General features: G+C 41.2%; 1 protein-coding gene across 1 annotated transcript in view; it reads right to left on the reverse strand.

Moving 5' to 3' along the window:
• LOC134464470 (deleted in malignant brain tumors 1 protein-like) overlaps positions 1–27,472 on the reverse strand; it is a 295,644-nt gene that overhangs the window by 243,057 nt on the left and 25,115 nt on the right. The window contains 18 exon segments of the mRNA XM_063217911.1: positions 1,744–2,055; positions 3,325–3,378; positions 3,483–3,860; positions 4,540–4,593; positions 4,706–5,083; positions 5,386–5,427; positions 5,753–5,794; positions 6,646–6,897; positions 10,161–10,472; positions 13,906–13,959; positions 14,064–14,441; positions 15,126–15,179; positions 15,292–15,669; positions 16,343–16,384; positions 23,744–23,797; positions 23,910–24,287; positions 25,866–26,201; positions 26,233–26,604. Of these exon segments, the coding sequence (XP_063073981.1) occupies positions 1,744–2,055; positions 3,325–3,378; positions 3,483–3,860; positions 4,540–4,593; positions 4,706–5,083; positions 5,386–5,427; positions 5,753–5,794; positions 6,646–6,897; positions 10,161–10,472; positions 13,906–13,959; positions 14,064–14,441; positions 15,126–15,179; positions 15,292–15,669; positions 16,343–16,384; positions 23,744–23,797; positions 23,910–24,287; positions 25,866–26,201; positions 26,233–26,604 (3,870 nt within the window).

Raw genomic sequence — 27,472 nt, forward strand, 5'->3', positions numbered from 1 at the left:
TTTTTGTCATGTCATGGAGTATTTGTACCAAGTTTGATGCTTGTATCACTATTTTATCAAATGTTTCAGTCACCTTACACATATGTATGGTCGCCACCTAGGAAAATGGGCGGCCATCTTGGATTTCAAGTGGCCTGCATGCCTTTTCAACAGATTTGTGTCTAAGGAGTATCTATGACGATTTACGTGCTTGTATGACCATTTGAACAGTTGTTTCAGTTGCTAATTCATATCTATATGGCAGCCATCTTGGAAAATGGGCAGCCATCTTGAATTTGAAGTGGCCCGCATACTTTTTGAAAATAGTCTAAGGAGTATCTGTACCGATTTTGGCGCTTGTATCACAAACTGAAGTATCGGGTCTTAAAAAGGCTCTAAGCTAGCTATACTGGAAATGTTGACTTTTCTTGTTATTACCATTATAACCTTGTTATTACCATATAGCAACCATATTACTGGTTCGATTCTGGGATTTTGGAAGTTGTAGATAAATTATCAGACCACCCTAAATCGAAATCCCAGAAATATGCAGGTTAACCGACAACATTTTCTTTTTAATTGTTTTAGGCCTACCTCTAAGTTTGGGATCTTGGAAGCTCTTCAAAACATGTTTTAATGCCCCAATATTAAAGGGACACTGTATGAGATTTTTAGTCGTTTATTTCCAGAATTCATGCTGCCCATTCACTAATGTTACCTTTTTCATGAACACTTAACACCACCATCAAATTCTAAGTATTCATTATGACTGGAAAAATTGCACTTTTCATACATGAAAAGGGGGATCTTCTCCATGGTCCGCCATTTTGAATTTCCAAAAATATAATTTTTTAGCTGCAAAAATGACTCTACTTGGACCATACTAGAAAATGTATGTTTATTAGTTTGTAAACTTTAATGTAAAATTCAAATTTGGCTATAACCAACCCAGTTTCAATGAGCAGCATAGTTGCAGTACCTTTCTTGACCAATTCCTGCAGTGTCCCTTTAAGTAAAATACCAATTATTTGACAACATTTATTTCTGTTGTCACTCATTCAGCACGTTGAGTACTGTATGATGGTAACAATATCATAGCAATGAAAAGTAGCTGTTTATAAAGTTTTTTTTTGCCAAGACGTCATTCAGTGTAATAGTTGTGGTCATTCAGTGAAATGCACATTTTTATCTAATTCTTACGAATTTTATTTGTTTAGCACAACACATGCGGGGGCATACAACAAATGAATAAATGTGTATTTTAAACTGATTTTCTCTTCGGTGGAAAAACTTCTTAAAGCCAAATGGGTAAAGTGCACTTGGTGAAAGACTACAAACACTGTAAAGAAAATATTCACAAATGCCCTTTCCTAGAAAATTTTAGTTTTTTTTTATGAAGACCTTAACCCTTTACTATGTTTTATGTAGCTTATTTCAGGTTTTTAACGTCATCCATATGTTTTTTGCATTACCAACTGTTTAACACGGTATTACACTGAATTACATTTTATGGGTGAAAATGGGGTAAAAATGCATGTTCCTAACTATTTTCTGAACAGAAAATAATAAACGTAATCACTCTATACTCCAATGTACCAAAACAAGTTAAAAAGAAAAACAAAACAAAAAAACAGGGGAACAGTTTTATTTCTTTGAGTCCTGAAAACCCTGTTTCGTCTTTGACCCATAGCCATTACAATTTTGGTGACAGTAAGGTTATAACATAGGCTCTGCACTAAGGTGTTAAGTGGAAGATTCACTAACCTGAGCACACCACACCAGCATCTTCACCATGGTTACAATTATGCCTTCCAAAGCCGTTGTTGGAGCATGCTGTGAGGGATTTTTCAGTCCCGGAGCAGCCCACATTATCCAGCCAGATCTCTCCACTGCCCCTGCCAAAGTGGGCTTCCTTAGGGGCAGAAACTGCACGTCCACATCCAAGCTGTCTACAGACCACCTCAGCAGCCTGCATATCCCAGTTGTCATCGCAAACAGTGCCCCACTGGCCATTGTGGTACACCTCCACTCTACCCGAGCAGTTAGTACTGCCTCCAGCCAACCTCAAGGAATTTCCTATGACATGTAAAACAATATAATTTATTGAATTTGAAATCAGATATTAATTTAGAATTTTAAACGTGTTTAAGGGACACTCCACCCATTTGCATTAGGCTTTCCATTGCTAGACACCCAGTCATACTTTTGAATGGTCATGCAACACTCTCTCAATTCCCCCTGAGACAGGAGAAATCCGTATTCACCTCTCAACACTTCCTCCTACAATGATATAAAAATCGTTTAGCATCATTGTAGGAGGAAGTGAAAGAGAGGTGGATTTCTGTTGAGACTACAAGCCTTTTTCCCCACCCTTTCAACTCCGCCCATAGGGGGTTGGACCCAATGCTCTAACAGACCTATCACAGATCAGTGTAGTGTCCCAGTGCTTTTGAAATCACTGGCATTGAGGCTCCAGTAAGTCGCTGGCATAGCTGGAAAGGAGAAGCTGGAGCACACTGCAGCTTAGTTTTCAAGACTTTATTTTGTGCACACACCCGACCAACGTTTCGGTGTTGCTACAACTTATTCAGAGTCAAATGATAGCAAGAGAGAGATACACATTTCAAGACTTGACATTCACAGGTGATCCCACTTGGTTTGGCTAAATTGGTCTCATGTCATTGCACGTAATTGACCTCACCCCCCAACACCAGGACAAGATTGCAGACAATTAGACAGAGAGGCTTCGTAGAAAGGAATTTTGGATTCATACTCTAAATTCAGTGGAACCTCAGGGCATAAATGAGGAACTCAATATGTCTTGCTCTCTGTAACAAATTGCTCCAGCATCGCGGCTGTGGTCTTGTAATAATTGTAGCTGTGGTTTTATTGACAATGTTCTTTGTGTTTTTGTTTTGTTTTGGGAAGTTGGCAAGCTGTCTAATTGTCTACAATCTTGTCCTGGTGCTGGGGGGTGGGGTCAATTACCTGCAATGAGATGAGATAATGTTTTTTCTTTAAAAAGTGAACATAGAAAAGATTTGAAGGAATTTCTGGGTAGCAAGAATGGACAAAATGCCATGCCTTTCGAAATTGAATCACTCTCCCACACACAATGAAAACATAGCTGTGCGGAACTCCATACACAGGTCTGACGAGAGTGAGTCTAACAAGTTCCATTCTGAAGTGGAGCAGGTTAGCAGTGGTGTCTGTAGTGCATTAGACGTCTTTACTACTGAATGCAAATCATGCCTAATTTGAATGCATTCAAATGTTCAGTGTTCAAAGGTGACTTATGCAATGTGAAAATTCCACTAGAAATAAGCTGAATGAAACATCACTGACCTTCAGCGCTTGGAGATGGGGCCACTGGAGCAGGAGTTGTTAGCAGGGTCATATCTGCAGGACGTATGGGTGTTAGGTTCTAGATATGAACAACAAAATACATTGATAATGATATTAAAATTGGCATGGAAAGCACGCTAATAAGAGGAGAGATGTACCTGCACAGTACGCATAATGACAGACTGTAGGTCCCACTAGTTCATAAACTGCGTAGTTTCCTGGACACATTTTCACACGGATTGGCGGCGACTCGTAGCTGCAACAACTTCGCCAGTTACCACACACCTCCCTGGTCACAATCCCGTCTTCTAGATCGGGGTGTGGACTTTTCAGCCACAGGGGTCCATGAGTACCACAACGACTTTTAGGCACACAGCTTTCTGGCATGCGGACACTGCGGCCCTGATGGAACATGCGGTACCAGCCCTGCCATTGGACGTCACGGTCACACTTGAGGGCTGACTGGTCCTGGTTGGTAGTGGCCCTCCAGGTGTCATTCAGCGCAGTGTAGTGGTCACAAGGGTCTGCCTCTCCAGCTGGCACATGGTGTGAAGGTACAAGTTCACAAACATGGGATATCATAGAAATGAAAACTATAGCACGCACAACATGCACACCTTCGTTCGCACTTTGGCACACAGCTATGACACACTCACAGTTTTATTTATCTGGTAATAAATGGAAGAATTGGGAGTCAATAAACACAATGGTCCAAAAAGTGTTTGTAGTGTGTTCTACAGTATACGTTCCACGTACGGTAAGCTGGTTGATGCTAAACTTATTGATTAATAAAGTAAACAATTCAAGATGTGACCTGATTAATAAGTCTCAGTCCACAGTTTTTACAGGGTTAATATATCACTTGGAATGTATGAACAGAAATTGACCAAGCTTGAGGTACAGTATGAATTGGGTTTAATAGTTAATATGTACACATAATCTGTACATTCTACCTTTGTTTTTTTCTACGCTAATCTTGAATCCATCAGCTATGAATGTCAAGATGACGTGACTTCAAAAACAGAAACTGCAATAGACCCTTGGGACAGCAAGCAACCTGACCTGTTGTCCTGCCTCCAGTTGCCTTCAGTTGGGAAATTGCAACAGAAAATAAGATGATGGAAGTAACTTTTTTAGACTCAGGCGTTCACACTGCTGTCAGTTCATGTGCGGCGTTAGGAGAATTGGCTATTAAAACAATGATGAATCACTGACCTGAAGTGCTTGGAGATAGGGTTTCTGGAGCAGGAGTTGTTGCCAGGGTAATATCTGCAGGACATATGGATGTTACTAGATATGACCAAGACAACACAGAAAGTGGATGATGCTAAAATTGGCATGGAAAAAGGCTGTACTAGACTTGATAATATTAGAGGTGTACCTGCACAGTACGCATAATGGCAGGTTGTAGTGGCCACTAGTTCATAAACTGCGTAGTTTCCTGGACACATTTTCACACGGATAGATGGCGACTCGTAGCTGCAACAACTATCCCAGCTACCACACACCTCCCTGGTCACAATCCCGTCCTCTAGATCGGGGTGTGGACTTTTCAGCCACAGGGGCCCATGAGTACCACAGCGTTTTTTAGGCACACAGCTTTCTGGCATGCGGACACTGCGGCCCTGATGGAACATGCTGTACCAGCCCTGCCATTGGACGTTACGGTCACACTTGAGGGCTGACTGGTCCTGGTTGGTAGTGGCCCTCCAGGTGTCATTCAGCGCAGTGTAGTGGTCACAAGGGTCTGCCTCTACAGCTGGCATGGTGTGAAGGGGCAAGTACACAGACATGCGATATCAGTACAAAAATGCACACCTTGAAAGTCATTTTGGAACACATCTGTAATATTCACAGTTTTATTCATCTGGTAATGGACTGAAGACTTGGGAGTCAATGATCACATTCCCAATGGTCAAAAAAGGGTTTGTCGTGTGTTTAGAAGTTGCATGTACGGTAAGCTGGTTGATGCTGAACGTATTTATTAATAAAAATTCAAAGTGTGACCTGATTAACAAGTCTCAGTCCACAGTTTTTGGAGGGTAAATACATTTCACTTACGTGTAGGAGTCGGTGCTAAAGCTGTGGCATCCGAAGAAACATCTGTATGACACATGAATGTTACAGATTTATGAAGCAGGAAACTGTGTAGGCAATGTATTGCACTATGGTCAGCTTGAGCAGGAAACAATTTGAACAGATACTGTATAAACTGTATGCCTAAGGTACGGTTTGTCCACAGAGGAGCTATAGGGCCCAAGGGGGGTTTGAAAACTCTCGTGAGGCACTGAGAAGGAGATAAGGGGGGTGGGGGGTATTTAGGGTGGGGGCATTGTCAAACGTATGATCAGGTCAAGAGGGCCTGAAGTGTGCCCTGATTAACAAGTCTCAATCCACAGTTTTTGGAGGGTTACAAAATATCACTCACGTGTAGGAGTTGGTGCTGAAGCTGTGGCATCAGGAGACACGTCTGTATGACACATGAATATTACAGATTTATGAAGCAGGAAAATGTTATTGAAGGCAATGTACTGTGCTATGGTCAATGAAAGGAGGGGGTGCACTCAGTTGCAGAAGGGGGCAATGTTTTAGATTGGGGTGGGGCAGAGTTTGGCAAGCTTATGATGACGTCCATAGAGCTCCGGAAGCATGTAGTAGACCAGTGGTTCTTAACCTGGGGGTGCGCCAGAGATTCCAGGGGGTGCGCGGAATTTTGTTTGTGTAGAGGTTGTGCCCAAAATTATATACTTGCAAACATTATAATTAGGCCAAATTAAGTCCAAATGTTGGTTTTGGTCCAAGTTTTGGTTCCCATTTATCCCATTTATTCCCAGTCATTCAGGTATTTATTCATATCTCAAGTGAGAATCATTGTAATGAATCACTCATTCATCATTTTTTTAGTGCATACACATGTAGAAGTTTCTATTGGGGGTGCGCGGCCTGTCTTCTGCACAGGTAAGGGGGTGCGCTAAGAAAAAAAGGTTAGGTTAAGAACCACTGTAGTAGACTGTAGTGGGCGGACGGAAATTAATGGGGACCCGTCTCAAATAAGGTGTGAAGTGCAAACATGCGATTAGCGAACCCCCGCAAACTGTTGATGGTGTTAAAAATAGTTGGCAAGCTTATGATGAGGTCAATGGGACATTTCTTCAAAAAAGGTTGATAAACATTGGCCTAAGGCTTGAACACCTTCAAACTGAACTACACATATAGTATATACATCATGATCCTTTTTTGCCCCAACAGCATCAACCTGCTAACCACAGTTTCATTCAGTATATGCAATAGATTGAAAGACCATTGTTATGTGGGATTTACCTGAGCAAACTACACCAGCATCTTCACCATGGTTACAATTATTTATTCCAATGCGACTACTGGAGCACTCCACAAGATTTTTTTCAGCTCCTGAGCAGCTGACATCATCCAACCAGATACTTCCACTTCCCCTGCCAAAGTGGGCTTCCTTAGGGGCGGATGTAGCATTTCCACATCCCAACTGTCTACAGACCACCTCAGCATCCTGCATGTCCCAGTTGTCATCACACACAGTGCCCCACTTATAATTGCCTCATAAAGTGCAAAAATGTCATTCAGTGTAATGGTCCAAACATAAAAATCACCAATACATCCTTGAATAATTATGCAAAATGACAAACAAAATTATTTTTTCACTCTCTGGGCATAATTCTAGAAGTGTTCTTGTTATTGTATTGAAAGCACGTTTCATTACCATTTTGTTTTGATATTCAAATCATCTGTGGACTTTTGTCCGGATTTTCAATTCCTTAGATGTCATTCAGTGTAATAAGATCAACATGGTGCTTTTAAATCATAATAAAAAGTGATAGTCACTCAACAATATGTGACATCATCAAAAGGACCCTTGGGGACCCCTTGAGTGATGATGCAAAGGGAGAGTCTTGTTCTTCAATAGTTGAAAATTCTGTATTTTTATCTTGTGGTAACAGCGTCCACAAAAACAGATGTCATTCAGTGAAATGTCAAAAAAATACTTTCATACTCAGATATTCATCCAAACAAGCATATTTTCTAACTAGACTGCCTGTGCAGTCGCCTTCGACTGCTTAAGGTATATCCCCGAAACGCGACGCTTCCAGTCCCCCATCATTCCTACCACTCCCGTCTACCATTTTGTAAACGTATATGATACATACAGACGTGACATGACGTGCATAGGCTTAAAACCAAACGACTATTGTGAAAATGAAGCAAAAAATGGGGCAAATGGTAATACTGTTTTAGTGGTTCAGTGGATATACCACATTAGGTACAGTGTAATAACCAGTGTAACAATGTTTAATACAATGTGATACCAGTGTAACACCGCCATTTTTTAAACTTACATCATGTGTTTGTGCGTAAGTGGTATTACATGGTATTGCATATTGTTACACTGGTTTTACACTATATTACATGGTATTGCATACTGTTACACTCGTTATTACACTGTACCTGATATTGCATATTGTTACACTGGTATTCCACTAGTATTACATGGTATTAAATATTGTTACATTGGTTATTACACTGTACCTAATATGGTAGATTCACTGAAATGGTGAACCATAAAATAAGGTGTTACCGGGCAAATCAATCCTCCCAGTCAGAATTTATGGGCCAAATGAAAATTCCGCCATTTTGAAAGTGTTGTCTTCCAAACTCGAATCAGTTCATGAACCTACCCTAGAGCATTCACACACAAAATCTGGGACAAATCCATCCACCCGGTCAGTAGTTATGGGCCAAACAATAATTCGGCCATCTTGAATTCAGCCATCTTGAAAGTGTTGACCTCCAAACTCGAATCAGTTCATGAACCTACCCTAGAGCATTCACACACCAAATCTGGGACAAATCCATCCACCCGGTCAGAAGTCATGGACCAAACAAAAATTTGGCCATCTTGAATTCAGCCATTTTGAAAGTGTTGACTTCCCAACTCGAAGCAGTTCATTAACCTACCCTAGAGCATTCACACACCAAATCTGGGACAAATCCATCCACCCGGTCAGAAGTTATGGACCAAACAAAAATTCGGCTATCTTGAATTCAGCCATCTTGAAAGTGTTGACCTCCAAACTCGAATCAGTTCATGAACCTGCCCTAGAGCATACACCCCAAAAATCTGGGACAAATCCAAACATCCGTTCAAAAGTTATCGCGTTAACACGAAAGACTTTACGCGGCGGACGCGGCGGACGCAAAACCATTACATCCCCGATGCTCCGCGTTTCGGGGATATAAATAGTCATAGTAAACATTGTGGGTCAAAGTCATTGTTTTATGTAGGTGGCTAACTGTGTGCTTGTAAAAAGGTGAAAATAAGGTGAAAAGTATTTGGTCGTCCTTCAGTGTAAGAGATGTCATTCAGTGACATGCAGTGTAAGGGCCATTTCATTCAGTGTAACCAGTTCATACTTGTATATTAAGAATCAAAACGGCAATATAAGTAGCAATATTATTATAAGATAACATTTTGACTTTTCTTGTTATTACCATTATAACCTTGTTATTACCATGTAGCAACCATAATACTGGTTCGATTCTGGGATTTTGGAAGTTGTAGATGAATTATCAGACCACCCTAGATCGAAATCCCAGAAATATGCAGGTTAACAGACAACATTTTCTTTTTTATTGTTTTAGGCCTAAGTGGTAGCCTACCTCTAAGTTTGGGATCTTGGAAGCTCTTCAAAACACATTTTAATGCCCCAATATTAAAGGGACACTTTGTGAGATTTTTAGTTGTTTATTTCCAGAATCCATGCTGCCCATTCACTAATGTTACCTTTTTCATGAATACTTAACACCACCATCAAATTCTAAGTATTCATTATGACTGGAAAAATTGCACTTTTCATACATGAAAAGGGGGATCTTCTCCATGGTCTGCCATTTTGAATTTCCAAAAATAGCCAGTTTTAGCTGCAAAAATGACTGTACTTGGACCATACTAGAAAATTTATGTTTATTACTTAGTAAACTTTAATGTAAATTTCAAATTTGGCGATAGCCAACCCAGTTTCAATGAGCAGCATAGTTGCAGTACCTTTCTTGACCATTTCCTGCACAGTGTCCCTTTAAGTAAAATACCAATTATTTGACAACATTTATTGATGTTGTCACTCATTCAGCACGTTGAGTACTGTATGATGGTAACAATATGATAGCAATGAAAAGTAGCTGTTTATAAAGGCTTTTTTTGCCAAGGCGTCATTCAGTGTAAAGGTTGTGGTCATTCAGTGAAATGCACATTTTTATGTGAAAATAAAGTCAAATTCTTACGAAACTTATTTGTTTAGCACAACACATGCGGGGGCATACAACAAATGAATAATTGTGTATTTTAAACTGATTTTCTCTTTGGTGGAAAAACTTCTTAAAGCCAAATGGGTAAAGTGCACTTGGTGAAAGACTACAAACACTGCAAAAAATATTCCCAAATGCCTTTCCCTAGAAAATTTAAGTTTTTTTTGATGAAGACCTTAAATATAACCCTTTACTATGTTATGTAGCTCATTTCATGTTTTTAACGTCATCCATATGTTTTTTTTGCATTACCAACTGTTTACACTGAATGATATTGTATGGGTAAAAATGCATGTTCCTAACTATTTTCTGAACAGAAAATAATAAACTTAATCACTCTACACTCCAATGTACCCAAAAAAAAACGGTGTCGGGGAACAGTTTTATTTTTTTGAGTCCTGAAAACGTTTCGTCTTTGACCCATAGCCATTACAATTTTGGTGACAGTAAGGTTATAACATAGGCTCTGCACTAAGGTGTTAAGTGGAAGATTCACTAACCTGAGCACACCACACCAGCATCTTCACCATGGTTACAATTATGCATTCCAAAGCCGTTGTTGGAGCATGCTGTGAGGGATTTTTCAGTCCCGGAGCAGCCCACATTATCCAGCCAGATCTCTCCACTGCCCCTGCCAAAGTGGGCTTCCTTAGGGGCAGAAACTGCACGGCCACATCCCAGCTGTCTACAGACCACCTCAGCAGCCTGCATATCCCAGTCGTCATCACAAACAGTGCCCCACTGGCCATTGTGGTACACCTCCACTCTACCCGAGCAGTTAGTACTGCCTCCAGCCAACCTCAAGGAATTTCCTATGACATGTAAAACAATATAATTTATTGAATTTGTAATCAGATATTAATTTAGAATTTTAAACGTGTTTAATAGTGGTGTGGATCGGCACTGCCCTCACGATCCGATTCGATCACGATTTGGGAGGTAGTAGATCCGATTCGATTCGATTCTATTAGATCCAATCCGAATCGATTCAATTCTACAATGCATTGCAATGCATTACATTTCTACTGAACGCAAAGCAAATGTTCAGCCATGATGAGGAAATACAAGTAGTCAGATACTGAGCAACAATTTATTGGCTGTTTTCTGTATCAGTCTGTATCAGTCTTGCAATGTTTTGTAGTGTTTTTATTTAATTTAACATTCATTTGCTCCCGAAATATCCATGGAAGTAATTGAAACTTAAAAAAATTGATTGATTCTGGAACTTGCCGGATCTGGATCTGGATCGTCCATGCCCCGGATCGATTCGGATCGCCGAATCGATCATTGTTGACACCACTAGTGTTTAACCCATTGATGCTGGATGTTGCGTTGCGCAACATTGGCCCTGGTGCCTGGAGCTGCATTACGCAACATTCAGGCTCATGAGATTTGAGACAACTTTATGAAAAATCTTTTGTTTGTTTGGGATGAATGAACACATTTTAATGAAAGATGAGGGTCTTAGTGTTGAAATGCAACTTATTGCATGTCTTTATGTGCTTCAGTGGCTGAGATATTTAGGCATTTATAGGCTGAGGGCAGCTTTTCTTAAAAAGGGCTTAGGCATTCAGCACCCTTTTTTGCAGGTGCCTTAGGTGTCAATGGGTTAAGGGACACTCCAACCATTTGCATTAGGCTTTCCATTGCTAGACACCCAGTCATACTTTTGAATGGTCATGCAACACTCTCTCAATTCCCCCTGAGACAGGAGAAATCCGTATTCACCTCTCAACACTTCCTCCTACAATGATGTAAAAATCGTCATTTTGCATCATTGTAGGACGTGTAAGAGAGGTGGATTTCTGTTGAGACTACAAGCCTTTTCCCCCAAACTTTCAACCCCGCCCATAGGGGGTTGGACCTAATGCTCTAACAGACCTATCACAGATCAGTGTCCCAGTGCTTTTGAAATCACTGGCATTGAGGCTCCAGTAAGTCACTGGCATAGCTGGAAAGGAGAAGCTGGAGCACACTGCAGCTTAGTTTTCAAGACTTTATTTTGTGCACACACCCGACCAACGTTTCGGTGTTGCTACAACTTATTCAGAGTCAAATGATAGCAAGAGAGAGACACACATTTCAAGACTTGACATTCACAGGTGATCCCACTTGGTTTGGCTAAATTGTTCTCATGTCATTGCATGTAATTGACCTCACCCCCCAACACCAGGACAAGATTGCAGACAATTAGACAGAGAGGCTTCGTAGAAAGGCATTTTGGATTCATACTCTAAATTCAGTGGAACCTCAGGGCATAAATGAGGAACTCAATATGTCTTGCTTTCTGTAACAAATTGCTCCAGCATCGCGGCTGTGGTCTTGTAATACAAAGCGGATTCCAAAAAAGTTGGGACACTTGGTATTTTGTGAATAAAATCAAAATGCTGGCATTTTCAAAACATTCAATCCATGCATAAGATGAACAATGGCACTAGGTCAACATAGGAACAGTTAAAATGAGGCAAAAGCATTGTTTTGAGGGAAATATGTGGTCATTTAAAATTCGACCCATGCAACAAATCTCAAAAAAGTTGGGACAGGGCCAAAAAATGTTGTAATAGTTGAATAATTCTAAAAATAACACAAGGAGGAATATTTTGAAAGGAACTATATTGACTGCCAACATGAATGCACAGATAAAATACCATCACAGAAAGGCTGTGGCACTCAGAAGCGAAGATTTTGAGGGACTAATTACTGATCTATTACACAGAAAGATTGAATTATCAAAATTGCAGGCATATAAGGCCTATTTCTGTAATGTAGAGTTCTGTGAAATCATTGCACAAGTTATGAGATCATGACATACCCATCGTCAATAAGCCAACTATGACACTCCAACAATGACAGCTGTTGAAAAAATGACCATAAACACAACACTTGATTAAGGCACATGATGCAGACATTAAACAGAGTTGCAAGTGGCAAAGCTCATTCTATATGGACCTAGGTGACATGTGAAACTGTCCTCTGATTACAGAATGGAAAATATTTCATTCTTTTTTAAAATCATGGAGTCAGGCACCCTCCAGGTTATGAAGAAAATGAATACTTCAGCTTGATTTAGTGGTCAGTCTGAAAGACTGCATATATGATGGTAAAGGGGTGCAGAGATGCCTTGGTTATGGTCTTCTTACTCATGTAGATCATTAAAATGAGGGCTGAATGATATATTCAGACTTTAAACAGCATACATAGCTACCAAGGCATTATATTTTGGAGCACAGTCTTAAGATATTGCCCCATAATGATAGCAAATTTCAATCTCTACTATGTTCCAATAGTGTGGTTCCATCATAAGAGTAAACAGGTGACAAAATTGTTTTCTTGCAGTGAGGATATGCCACGTATTAAGCATAACAACAAGGTAAACAACTCGAAGAACACACCTACCAGTTGAGCTGCTGAAATCATGTCTCGCACATCAAAATATCTATTTTTTAAATAAAATCATGCCATCAGTCAAAGTATTTAAATGTTAAGTCTCCTCCCTTGTGTTGTGTTAAGTCTTATCCAACATAAAAAGCATTTTATTGGCCCTGTCCCAACTTTTTTGGAATTTGTTGCAAGGGTGAAATTTTAAATTATCACATAATTACCCCAAAACAATCATTCTGCTTGGCTTTAACAACTGATATGTTGTCTGTACACAATGCTCTACCTTATTAACATATTGAATGTTTTGAAAATGCCAGCATTTTGATTTTATTCACAAAATACCAAGTGTCCCAACTTTTTTGGAATCCGCTTTGTAATTGTAGCTGTGGTTTTATTGACAATGTTCTTTGTGTATTGTTTTTTCACTTTTTTGTTTTGTTTTGGGAAGTTGGCAAGCTGTCTGATTGTCTACAATCTTGTCCTGGTGCTGGGGGGTGGGGTCAATTACCTGCACTGAGATGAGATAATGTTTTTTCTTTAAAAAGTGAACATAGAAAAGATTTGAAGGAATTTCTGGGTAGCAAGAATGGACAAAATGCCATGCCTTTCGAAATTGAATCACTCTCCCACACACAATGAAAACGTAGCTGTGCGGAACTCCATACACAGGTCTGACGAGAGTGAGGCTAACAAGTTCCATTCTGAAGTGAAGCAGGTTAGCACTGGTGTTGTAGTGCAGTAGACGTCTTTACTACTGAATGCAAATCATGCCTAATTTGAATGCATTCAAATGTTCAGTGTTCAAAGGTGACTTATGCAATGTGAAAATTCCACTAGAAATAAGCTGAATGAAACATCACTGACCTTCGGCGCTTGGAGATGGGGCCACTGGAGCAGGAGTTGTTAGCAGGGTCATATCTGCAGGACGTATGGGTGTTAGGTTCTAGATATGAACAAGAAAATACATTGGTAATGATATTAAAATTGGCATGGAAAGCACGCTAATAAGAGGAGAGATGTACCTGTACAGTACGCATAATGACAGCCTGTAGGGCCCACTAGTTCATAAACTGCGTAGTTTCCTGGACACATTTTCACACGGATTGGCGGCGACTCGTAGCTGCAACAACTTCGCCAGTTACCACACACCTCCCTGGTCACAATCCCGTCCTCTAGATCGGGGTGTGGACTTTTCAGCCACAGGGGCCCATGAGTACCACAGCGTTTTTTAGGCACACAGCTTTCTGGCATGCGGACACTGCGGCCCTGATGGAACATGCGGTACCAGCCCTGCCATTGGACGTCACTGTCACACTTGAGGGCTGACTGGTCCTGATTGGTAGTGGCCCTCCAGGTGTCATTCAGCGCAGTGTAGTGGTCACAAGGGTCTGCCTCTCCAGCTGGCACATGGTGTGAAGGTACAAGTTCACAAACATGGGATATCATAGAAATGAAGACTATAGCAGGCACACCATGCACACCTTCGTTCGCACTTTGGCACACAGCTATGACACACTCACAGTTTTATTTATCTGGTAATAGATGGAAGAATTGGGAGTCAATAAACATATTCACAATGGTCCAAAAAGTGTTTGTAGTGTGTTCTACAGTATACGTTACACGTACAGTAAGCTGGTTGATGCTTAACTTATTGATTAATAAAGTAAACAATTCAAGATGTGACCTGATTACTAAGTCTCAGTCCACAGTTTTTGCAGAGTTAATATATCACTTGGAACGTATGAACAGAAATGACCAAGCTTGAGGTACAGTATGAATTGGGTTTAATAGTTAATATCTACACATAATCTGTACATTCTACCTTTGTTTTTCTCTATGCTAATCTTGAATCCATCAGCTATGAATGTCAAGATGACGTGACTTCAAAAACAGAAACTGCAATAGACCCTTGGGACAGGAAGCAACGTGACCTGTTGTCCTGCCTCCAGTTGCCTTCAGTTGGGACAGTCCAACAGAAAATAAGAAGATGGAATTAACTTTTTTAGACTCAGGCGGTCACACAGCTGTCAGTTAGTATGCAGCGTTGGGAGAATTGGCTATTAAAACAATGATGAATCACTGACCTGAAGTGCTTGGAGATAGGGTTGCTGGAGCAGGAGTCGTTGCCAGGGTAATATCTGCAGGACATATGGATGTTACTAGATATGACCAAGACAACACAGAAAGTGAATGATACTAAAATTGGCATGGGAAAAGGCTGTACTAGACTTGATAATATTAGAGGTGTACCTGCACAGTACGCATAATGGCAGGTTGTAGTGGCCACCATTTCATAAACTGCAAAGTTTCCTGGACACATTTTCACACGGATTGGCGGCGACTTGAAGCTGCAACAACTATCCCAGCTACCACACACCTCCCTGGTCACGATCCCGTCCTCTAGATCGGGGTGTGGACTTTTCAGCCACAGGGGCCCATGAGTACCACAGCGTTTTTTAGGCACACAGCTTTCTGGCATGCGGACACTGCGGCCCTGATGGAACATGCGGTACCAGCCCTGCCATTGGACGTCACGGTCACACTTGAGGGCTGACTGGTCCTGGTTGGTAGTGGCCCTCCAGGTGTCATTCAGCGCAGTGTAGTGGTCACAAGGGTCTGCCTCTACAGCTGGCATGGTGTGAAGGGGCAAGTACACAGACATGCGATATCAGTACAAAAATGCAAACCTTGAAAGTCATTTTGGGACACATCTGTAATATTCACAGTTTTATTCATCTGGTAATGGACTGAAGACTTGGGAGTCAATGATCACATTCCCAATGATCAAAAAAGGGTTTGTCGTGTGTTTAGAAGTTGCATGTACGGTAAGCTGGTTGATGCTGAACGTATTTATTAATAAAAATTCAAAGTGTGACCGGATTAACAAGTCTCAGTCCACAGTTTTTGGAGGGTTAATACATTTCACTTAGGAGGAGTGTAGGAGTTGGTACTAAAGCTGTGGCATCCGAAGAAACATCTGTATGACACATGAATGTTACAGATTTAAGAAGCAGGAAACTGTGTAGGCAATGTACTGCACTATGGTCAGCTTGAGCAGGAAACAATTTGAACAGATACTGTATAAACTGTATGCCTAAGGTACGGTTTGTCCACAGAGGAGCTATAGGGCCCAAGGGGGGTTTGGAAACTCTCGTGAGGCACTGAGAAGGAGATAAAGGGGGGTGGGGGGTATTTAGGGTGGGGGTATTGTCAAACGTATGATCAGGTCAAGAGGGCCTGAAGTGTGCCCAGATTAACAAGTCTCAATCCAGTTTTTGGAGGGTTACAAAATATCACTCACGTGTAGGAGTTGGTGCTGAAGCTGTGGCATCAGGAGACACGTCTGTATGACACATGAATGTTACAGATTTATGAAGCAGGAAACTGTTATTGAAGGCAATGTACTGTACTATGGTCAATGAAAGGAGGGGGTGCACTCAGTTGCAGAAGGGGGCAATGTTTTTGATTGGGGTGGGGCAGAGTTTGGCAAGTTTATGATGACGTCCATAGAGCTCCGGAAGCATGTAGTAGACCAGTGGTTCTTAACCTGGAGGTGCGCCAGAGATTCCAGGGGGTGCGTGGAATTTTGTTTGTGTAGAGGTTGTGCCCAAAATGATATACTTGCAAACATTATAATTAGGCCAAATTAAGTCCAAATGTTGGTTTTGGTCCAAGTTTTGGTTCCCATTTAAAGTCATTCAGGTATTTATTCATATCTCAAGTGAGAATCATTGTAATTAATCACTCATTCATCATTTTTTTGTGCATACACATGTAGAAGTTTCTATTGGGGGTGCGCGGCCTGTCTTCTGCACAGGTAAGGGGGTGCGCTAAGAAAAAAAGGTTAAGAACCACTGTAGTAGACTGTAGTGGGCGGACGAAAATTAATGGGGACCAGTCTCAAATAAGGTGTGAAGTGCAAACATGCGATTAGCGACATTTCTTCAAAAAAGGTTGATAAACATTGGCCTAAGGCTTGAACACCTTCAAACTGAACTACACATATAGTATATACATCATGATCCTTTTTTGCCCCAACAGCATCAACCTGCTAATCACAGTTTCATTCAGTATATGCAATAGATTGAAAGACCATTGTTATGTGGGATTTACCTGAGCAAACTACACCAGCATCTTCACCATGGTTACAATTATTTATTCCACTGCGACTACTGGTGCACTCCACAATAAATTTTTCAGCTCCTGAGCAGCTGACATCATCCAACCAGATACGTCCAATGCCCCTGCCAAAGTGGGCTTCCTTAGGGGCGGATGTAGCATCGCCACATCCCAACTGTCTACAGACCACTTTAGCATCTTTCATGCCCCAGTTGTCATCACACACAGTGCCCCACTGGCCACTGTGGTAGATCTCCACTCTACCTGAGCATCTGCTTCTGCCACCAACCAGCCTGACAGAGTTGACCCCTTCATTGAAAATAGAGGACGGTTATTTTTATGCTATTTTCTCCATGATATTCAATGTTCATCCTTCTGAATGTCTGACAGGTAGAACAAGTAGCCTCTTTCTGCAGATGGGCTTGCCGGCGGGCCTACCGGTATTCACTATTTGCTGAAAATACTCAACTACATTATAGCAGCATTGCTATGACATTACTGAAAGCCTTAAGTAACAGATTAAGACATAGGTGTCAAAGACGAGACGTGATATTTTTTTGTTCCGCACTCATTTAACTATCAAAAAAGTAAATCAATTAATTTTGAATATTATGCTGATAAACAGCATAGTCTGGTTTCTCATTTAAGTAACATTTAAAGAAAAATAATTGCCAATGTATGTGTGAAATAATCTCATAAAGTGCAAAAATGTCATTCAGTGTAATGGTCCAAACATAAAAATCACCAATACATCCTTGAATAATTATGCAAAATGACAAACAAAATATTTTTTTCACTCTCTGAGCATAATTCTAGAAGTGTTCTTGTTATTGTATTGAAAGCACGTTTCATTACCATTTTGTTTTGATATTCAAATCATCTGTGGACTTTTGTCCGGATTTTCAATTCCTTAGATGTCATTCAGTGTAATAAGATCAACATGGTGCTTTTAAATCATAATAAAAAGTGATAGTCACTCAACAATATGTGACATCATCAAAAGGACCCTTGGGGACCCCTTGAGTGATGATGCAAAGAGAGAGTCTTGTTCTTCAATAGTTGAAAATTCTGTATTTTTATCTTGTGGTAACAGCGTCCCCAAAAACAGATGTCATTCAGTGAAATGTCAAAAAAATACTTTCATACTCAGATATTCATCCAAACAAGCATATTTTCTAAATAGTCATAGTAAACATTGTGGGTCAAAGTCATTGTTTTATGTAGGTGGCTAACTGTGTGCTTGTAAAAAGGTGAAAATAAGGTGAAAAGTATTTGGTCGTCCTTCAGTGTAAGATATGTCATTCAGTGACATGCAGTGTAAGGGCCATTTCATTCAGTGTAACCAGTTCATAATTGTATATTAAGAATCAAAACGGCAATATAAGTAGCAATATTATGTAAGGGTTAACGTTCGGCGAGAAGGTCGCTACCGTGGAATAGCAGCACGACAGAGAGAATCTCTAGACCCCGACGCGGAGCGGAGACATATGCGGGGACATTTCTTTAGACCTATTTAATGTTAAGATTGTTGCTGCGCAAAACAAAACAGTGCCGTTGTGGAACACCGCTAGGCAACAGCTAGGTAGGCTAGCCAGGACAACAGGTGTTGTCTATCATAGCAGCTGATTAGAGTGACAAAAGACCGGACCCCCTGCGGAGTGATATGAAACATTCGCTTTAGCCACTGACTTGTATACAAGCCAGTGGCTTTAGCAGTGAACGTCTTGTTGCCATTGACAGCGGTAGCCAGGACAACGGGTACTGTCTATCACAGCAGCTGATTAGAGTCTTGTTGAAAAGTCGCTTTAGCAGTGAAAAGTCTTGTTGCCATTGACAGCGGTCTGTTATAGACCAACCCGTCCGTTATCGAAAAATAACAGACGTCCGAACGTTGGGGAGCCCCGTTGAAATGAATGGAGCATTCGACAGATGACGTCACAACCATATAATAATATAAGATAACATTTTGACTTTTCTTGTTATTACCATTATAACCTTGTTATTACCATGTAGCAACCATATTACTGGTTCGATTCTGGGATTTTGGAAGTTCTAGATGAATTATCAGACCACCGTAAATCGAAATCCCAGAAATATGCAGGTTAACAGACAACATTTTCTTTTTTATTGTTTTAGGCCTAAGTAGTAGCCTACCTCTAAGTTTGGGATCTTGGAAGCTCTTCAAAACATATTTTAATGCCCCAATATTAAAGGGACACTGTGTGAGATTTTTAGTTGTTTATTTCCAGAATCCATGCTGCCCATTCACTAATGTTACCTTTTTCATGAATACTTAACACCACCATCGAATTCTAAGTATTCATTATGACTGGAAAAATTGCACTTTTCATACATGAAAAGGGGGATCTTCTCCATGGTCCGCCATTTTGAATTTCCAAAAGTAGCGAGTTTTAGCTGCAAAAATGACTCTACAGTCGGTCCCCCTACAATGCACACCCTTTACCGAGGTAATGCCACGTCATCCACCTCGGTACGTACCGGGCCTAGCTGCAGTGTACCCAAACAACCGCCAGGTGGCACTTGGGAGCGCTCGCTATACTTGGGAGCGCTTGCAATACTTGGGAGCGCTCGCTATACGCTTTACCATGTGGTAGCGCATGTTCAGGTTTGTAAGACCCAAGAACCCATAATCCAGAAGGATTTTTTTTTAAAAAAACTGTATATATATGATCTATCTCTCTCTCTCTTTCTCTCTCTTTCTCTCTCTCTCTCACACACACACCCACACTTTCTCTTGCATACATACACATTCACTCACGCGCACACACACACATACACACACACACTCTCTCTCTCTTTCTCTCTCACTCTCTCTCTCTCTCTTGTTCATATCAGATAACCATAGCACAGAGTGATGAAGAAGCGCAAATGAGTAGGCAACAATGATTACCATATGGAATATTTTAGACGATGTTGACAGCATATTAATATATGCTCATATTCACCAGCACGCACCGATTCAGCGGATAACGACATGCCTAATTAAATTGTGTGAGAACACCTCCAGGAAGTAGGAAGAGTCATAAAAAGAGCGAGCTCTAGAAGATGACTCCAAATGGTGAAAAGATCATGTCCCAACTCCCATTACCTTTTAAATGGCAGTTGTGTAAAAATTGCTGGGCTGGCCCAACGGCTTTTCCCATTGAATCTTCATATGCAGTGTTCCTTAGCCAACTTAAAATGCCATGTATGTCATTTAGTATCAATGGCAATTGTGCTTGATTAGGGATATGGAGGTTGGGAGTTTGAATCCCACTCGGACACGTGTTGATTTTCAAAATTATATCATATGCAGTGTTCCTTAGCCAACTTAAAATGCCATGTATGTCATTTAGTATCAATGGCAATTGTGCTTGATTAGTGATATGGATGTTGGGAGTTCGAATCCCACTCGGACACATGTTGTTTTTCAAAATTATATCATATGCAGTGTTCCTTAGCCAACTTCAAATACCCTGTATGTCATTTACTATCAATGGCAAAGGTGCTGGATTACAGACATGGAGGTTGTGAGTTCAAATCCCACTCAGACCCATGTTGATTTTCAAAATTATATCATATGCAGTGTTCCTTAGCCAACTTAAAATACCATGTATGTCATTTAGTATATCCTCAAAACGCAGAGCTACAACACTTTCAAGATGGATGAATCCAAGATGGCAGAATTTTTTGGCCCATAACTTCTGACTGGGTGGATGGATTTTTTCCAACATTTCTTTTAGCTTTGTTTTCTCAATAGTACTTTGTTTCATCTCTGCCCCAAAATGCAAGCCCGCTTCCAGCATGTTCTGTGAGAATGCAATCTAGTTAAACTTTTAGTCCTACTGGGAGCCCCTGTAGCCCCTTAATGCACGCCGTACCTCCAGTGGCACGCTGTAATAACATTGAAAAGTTAGGTACCATAGTACTACAATACTATGACATAACACAGGGCCTGTAGTAATGCACTACGACTTGGTCATTGCCATACTGGTAACAGCAAATTTATAACGCCGTGTCTTAACCCATTGACGTCAGTTGTTGCGTTACGCAATATTGGCCCTGACGCCGGTTTTTGCAAAACGCAACATTATTGATTCGTCAATATTTTCAAGACGCAATGCACAATGTTTTGTTCAAATACACAAGAGGTGTTCTCAATTTTTTAAAGGTCATGTGGCAAAAAAAGTTTGACTCGTCGACAAAAATGTCAAACGACCATGCTCGCTTCTGCAGACGTGGGTTGTTTAGCCATTTCACACAGGTAAAAAAAAAGGCTGTGGTTTGCGAGACACGCTGTTACAGTGAACATGATATTCTGTTGAATAGTAATGAAGAGATTTTAATCAAGGAAAGGAAATATGATTGAACACCCTTTAGATAGAGAGCAGGAGTGTGATTTGCTGCGGCGGCATGAAGAGATGGGCGAGTGGCTTCAAAATAGACAGTCAGCTAGATTTCGCGCCCGTTACCAAAAGTTCACTCCGACACTCGGGGCAATTGGCAGACCAAGGTGCCAATATCTGAGGAAGCACGTACTTTAGATACATTTCAGAATATTTTCACTGAGGAACTTTCGGATATGGTGATAGCCTATTGATGAGGCAGACAACGGTAGACATGCAGATTATAGACGCGCGGCCACACATCCAGCTCAAAGTGGAGCCCCGTCTCAAAATAGGATATGAAATTGCTCATCGGTCTCTGCATAACGTTTGGAGGTATAAAACAGCCATACTCGCCGGTTGGAGAGCAAGTGGCTGTATCAGACAAATGTCCTCCGATTTATGGCAGAAATGACTGCCTAATAATTGTAATAATAATGATTATTATGATTTAGTTATAGTCGGCTATTGTAACAATAGCAATAGTAGCCTAATAGCCTATAATAATTCAATTCAATTCTTTATTTATATCAGACACATATGCATGGTCCATATCAAGGTAAACAACAGTATAAAATTACATAGCAAGAGAAGTTAAGAAAAGAAAAATAGGAGAAAAAAAAATAAAATAAAAATAGATTGCATTTCCTCACAGAAAATGCTGGAGTATGCTTGCCCGTCTTGCATTCGTTGCCCTTCATGCATGCCTTGCCTTTCTTGCATGAATTGCCCTTCATGCATATGCTGCCCTTCATGCATACACAACATACAGTTAACCATCTGTGAATTCGGTAGGTACCCTCTGGGTGAACTGGAGATCATATGTGAGAAATTTCGTTAAGTTCTGTCAAGGCGTTGCTGAGATATGAGCTAACTTCCTGTTTGGACGGTGCGTTTGTCTTTGTTGTCAAATTTGATTGGCTGTTGTGCGCCGGTGCTTTCAGCTATTGCTCTGTAAATTTCAGCATAGGTGCGTAATAGTCAAATGGTAGTGTGATGAAGATTGTAGGACAATCAGACAAAGTTTGTGGGTGGAGCTTCATTTTTATTGATTTTTGAATGTCTCAAAATGGCGGGAAATTCATGATTGTAAATATGACATCATAGTATGCGTTGGATTCGGCTTGACCCAAGGCTTTCAGCGATACCAAGCGTTTGATTAATTGAGGTCAAAACGGGCAAATATGGGCAAAAACACATTTTTGCCTATTGTAGTGCCCCCTAGTGGCGCATTTGCACGAAAATCGTTACGTGTCCTCTGGAGATAGTGCTGATTGCGTGTAAAAAAATGGGTTCCGATACAAGTAGCTGTTGCCGAGATATGAGCTCACTTCCTGTTTGTCGTCTTCGCCACCAACTTTGATTGACTCCTGTTTGAAGACGGTTTAATCAATCGTTCCAGGACTTTTAAGGTATATGTATCTCAGTCCGAATTTGTGACGATCAGACTAAAATTGTGGGCGGGGCGTTATTTGTATTGATTTTTACAAAATTCCAAATGGTGGAAAAACTTTCCAAACGGAAAATGACGTCATAGGGTGCATTGGATTTGGCTTGGTCCAAGGATTCCAGGGATACCAAGTTTTTGAAATTCCGACCAACGGTTCAAAAGTTACAGCATGTAATGTACTTGCAACTTTGATCTGCTGGTGGCGCTACAAACTTTGAGGTACCCCTTTGAAAAATACAAATCATACTAATTAAAAATAATAAAAAAGGGAAACGGGGGAATAACAATAGCATGCTTGCCGCATGGCAATCTCATAGTGTCATTATATGCAACTGTCAACTTATGGTAGCTGCTTTTTTATACCTACACCATAAATGGGCTGTATACATAGTTGTACAGAACAGAGAGCATTTGACATTGACTGAGCACATGCTGAACTTGCGAAGTAGCAGCATCAAGCATTATCCTGAAAGCACATGAAACTTAGATATGAGATATGATTTTTTTAAGGAATATATGTTAGTGTTAATGCTGAATGAGCATAATCCTGTGAAAGCAGATGATTTTACCTTTTAAATGCCATCTTCCACATGTCCCTATGTGTTCCAGAGGCTGAGATATTGATTTTTTCATAGGAGTTTTCAAACGATTTTTCTTATCTCAAAAAAAAAAAACCCTCAGGCATTGGGGACCTTTTCTAAAAACTGGCTCAGGAGCCAATGGGTTAAAACAATGAAAAATCACTGACCTGGTGTGCTTGGAGATGGGGTTGCTGGAATAGGAGTTGTTAGCAGGGTCATATCTGTAGGACATATGGATGTTACTAGATATGACCAAGATAACACAGAAAGTGGATGATACTAAAATTGGCATGGAAAAAGGCTGTACTAGAGTTGATAATATTAGAGGTGTACCTGCACAGTACGCATAATGGCAGGTTGTAGTGGCCACTAGTTCATAAACTGCGTAGTTTCCGGGACACATTTTCACACGGATTCGCGGCGACTTGTAGCTGCAACAACTATCCCAGCTACCACACACCTCCCTGGTCACGATCCCGTCCTCTAGATCGGGGTGTGGACTTTTCAGCCACAGGGGCCCATGAGTACCACAGCGTTTTTTAGGCACACAGCTTTCTGGCATGCGGACACTGCGGCCCTGATGGAACATGCGGTACCAGCCCTGCCATTGGACGTCACGGTCACACTTGAGGGCTGACTGGTCCTGGTTGGTAGTGGCCCTCCAGGTGTCATTCAGCGCAGTGTAGTGGTCACAAGGGTCTGCCTCTACAGCTGGCATGGTGTGAAGGTACAAGTTCACAAACATGAAGACTAAAGCTCACAGAAAAATGCACACCTTGAAACTCATTTTGGCACACAGTAACACACTCACAGTTTTATTCATCTGGTAATGGACGGAAGACTTGGGAGTCAATGATCACATTCACAATGCTGGAAAAGAGTTTGTAGTGTGTTCTAAAGTAGAAGTTTCATGTAAAGCTGGTTGATGAACGTTTACATGAATAAAGAAAACATTTCAAAATGTGGCAATACGTCTCAGTCCTAAGTTTTTGGAGGGTTCATAGGTAAAGGACTTGGTGCTGAAGCTGTGGCATCAGGAGACACGTCTGTATGACACATGAATATTACAGATTTATGAAACATTTATGTACATTTTCATATGTGTCTGAAGGCAATGTACAGTACTATGGTAAGCTTGAGCACGAAATAATTTTAACAGACTCTGTACATAATGTATAGCTAAGCGAGTGTTTGTCAACGGAGTCGCTACAGGGCCCAAAGGGTGATTGGATTATCGTGGTAGGAGACAAGTGGGGTGGAGAGTATTTAGGGTGGGGAAAAACATATGATGAGGACAAGAGGACGTTTCTTCAAAAAAGGTTGATATCCTGACAACAGGGCTGATCCAGTAAGGCTTACACCTTAAATCAGATCTAGAAGTATAGTATACTTGTTTTCATCTTATTAAACGAAGGCATCATCATGACAATGGAGAGTCTGCAGTGAATACAATAGATCAGTGGTTCTCAACTTTTTTTTTTAACAAAAGCCCCCTTGGCCTCACCACAAGTCTCCAAACGATGGCAACTAAACACTGCCCCCTCCCAGCTGTATCCTCCTCAACACTGACCTAGAGCTTCTCAACACCCCCCTGGTGTGCTGGTGCCGTTGAGAAACACTACAATAGATGTTCATATTTGCACCAACAGCAGCCAACATCAACAGCATCATCATATTAATCACAGTTTCATACAGGACATGAACTAGCCTGGCTCTCAAGCAGACCCTTCTTGCTTCGTGAGTCTTCGTTAAACTTCGTGAGCTCGCACGAGGTTCTGGAAATCTTAGACGAGCCCGAATGGCATCCGATATTTCATGGTCGGTCCAATCAGAATCGCGGGCCGGGTATATACAAGTCAGTGGATGAAGTAGTAGTGATTCAAAAAAGGCCATGTGAATTCTCCAATCAGATTCGAGCTGTTTTGAACAGTCCCGCTCATTTCCTGAGTTAAGCGATTGTCAATGTTCCAGATGGTTGGTAACAACCATCGCGTGAGAACCAGGTTAGACATGAACATGCAACGGGGGGCAATCGCTATTCCGACATAGCGTTATTCCGACATGTCGCTATTCCGACACTTTTTAGGGGTTAGGGTTAGGGTTAAGGTTAGGGTTAGGGTTAAGGTTAGGGATGTCGGAATAGCGGCATGTAGGAATAGCGGCGGACGGTGGAAAACGTGTCGGTATTCCGACAATAGACATTAACGTCGGAATAGCGCCATGTCGGAATAGCGCCACGTAACCACATGCAATATAGCCTATTGAAAGGCCATTGTGAGGAAGATTTACCTGAGCAAACCACACCAGCATCTTCACCATGGTTACAATTATTTGTTCCAATGAGACTACTGGAGCACTCAATAAGGGATTTTTCAGCTCCTGAACAGCCAACATCATCCAACCAGATACGTCCACTTCCCTGGCCAAAGTGGGCTCCCCTTGGGGCGGATGTAGCATTTCCACATCCCAGCTGTCTACATACCACTTCAGCATCCTGCATGCCCCAGTCATCATCACAAACAGTGCCCCACTGGCCACTGTGGTAGATCTCCACTCTACCTGAGCACCTGCTTCTGCCACCAACCAGCCTGACAGAGCTGATTCCTTCATTGAAAACAGAAGATGGTTATTTTTATGCTATTTTTTTCCACAATATTCAATGTTCATCCTCCTGAATGTCTGACAGGTAGAAGAATTCAGTGGAACATTCACTAACCTGAGCACACCACACCAGCATCTTCACCGTGGCCACAGTCATGCCTTCCAAAGCCGTTGTTGCGGCATGCTGTGAGGGATTTTTCAGTCCCGGAGCAGCCCACACTATCCAGCCAGATCTCTCCACTGCCCATGCCAAAGTGGGCTTTCCCTGGGGCAGAAACTGCACGTCCACATCCCAGCTGTCTACACACCACCTCAGCATCCTGCATACCCCAGTCGTCATCACAAACAGTGCCCCACTGGCCATTGTGGTACACCTCCACTCTACCCGAGCAGTTAGTACTGCCTCCAACCAACCTCAAGGAATTTCCTATGACAAGTAAAACAATATAATGTATCGAATTTGAAATCAGATATCAATTCGTATTTTTAACTATTTAAGTACATTGACCCGATACCCACATATTCACATATTCATTTTGTGTAGTGTATTTCTGTGACACAAATTCCGATTTTTTTTTTTTAAATCCTGATCTTGAAATACTAGGTATAGTAAATGATCTCCTTTTTGCTGCACAATGTGTTACTGGTTGACACAGGGTGATGTTGGGGTATCCCCTGCCCTTTCGCCATCCCTCCCTTCCACTAGAGGGCGCTACACAACCAAAAATCTAGCGCAACCGGAAGCCAAAATCCAGAATGGTTCACCCACAGATATCCTATAGGAAGACTAGATACGTCATAGCGTATTTCAAGCACGTCCGCACAGGTCGGCCATACTAGCGCAGCCTAAACTCTCCACAGACCCTCCGTTACACCTGAAGTAAACTGAAGAATTGAAACGTTGGGATACTTAAAATTTTTTACTGTTGCTTCACTGAAATATTGACACGTGTATATCAATGGTAGGGCTCCTTAAAACGTAAGTGTAGACTGGGGTAAAACGCCCAGGAGAGTAATATGCTTCCCATTTAACCTATTTGTCCAAAAATGTAGATAGACCTACAGCTAATACACATTTTAACCATTGCTGTGCATTGCGTTGACAGCATGGATATATTCATTGCACCAAATTAAAGACGACAGAGGTGACGTACTGGAACGTCTGGAGATGTACAGCGCAACAAGTTAATTCTATCTGGATGGCTTTAGCGTCACAACTCATTTTGAACACAAGGTGGAGCTGTCGAAACCAAAGCAGATGTAGACTACAAGTGAACGTTTATTTGTTATTTTAC

This window comes from Engraulis encrasicolus, chromosome 2 (genome assembly GCF_034702125.1).
Source record: "Engraulis encrasicolus isolate BLACKSEA-1 chromosome 2, IST_EnEncr_1.0, whole genome shotgun sequence".
In the NCBI taxonomy this organism is placed as follows: Eukaryota; Metazoa; Chordata; class Actinopteri; order Clupeiformes; family Engraulidae; genus Engraulis; species Engraulis encrasicolus.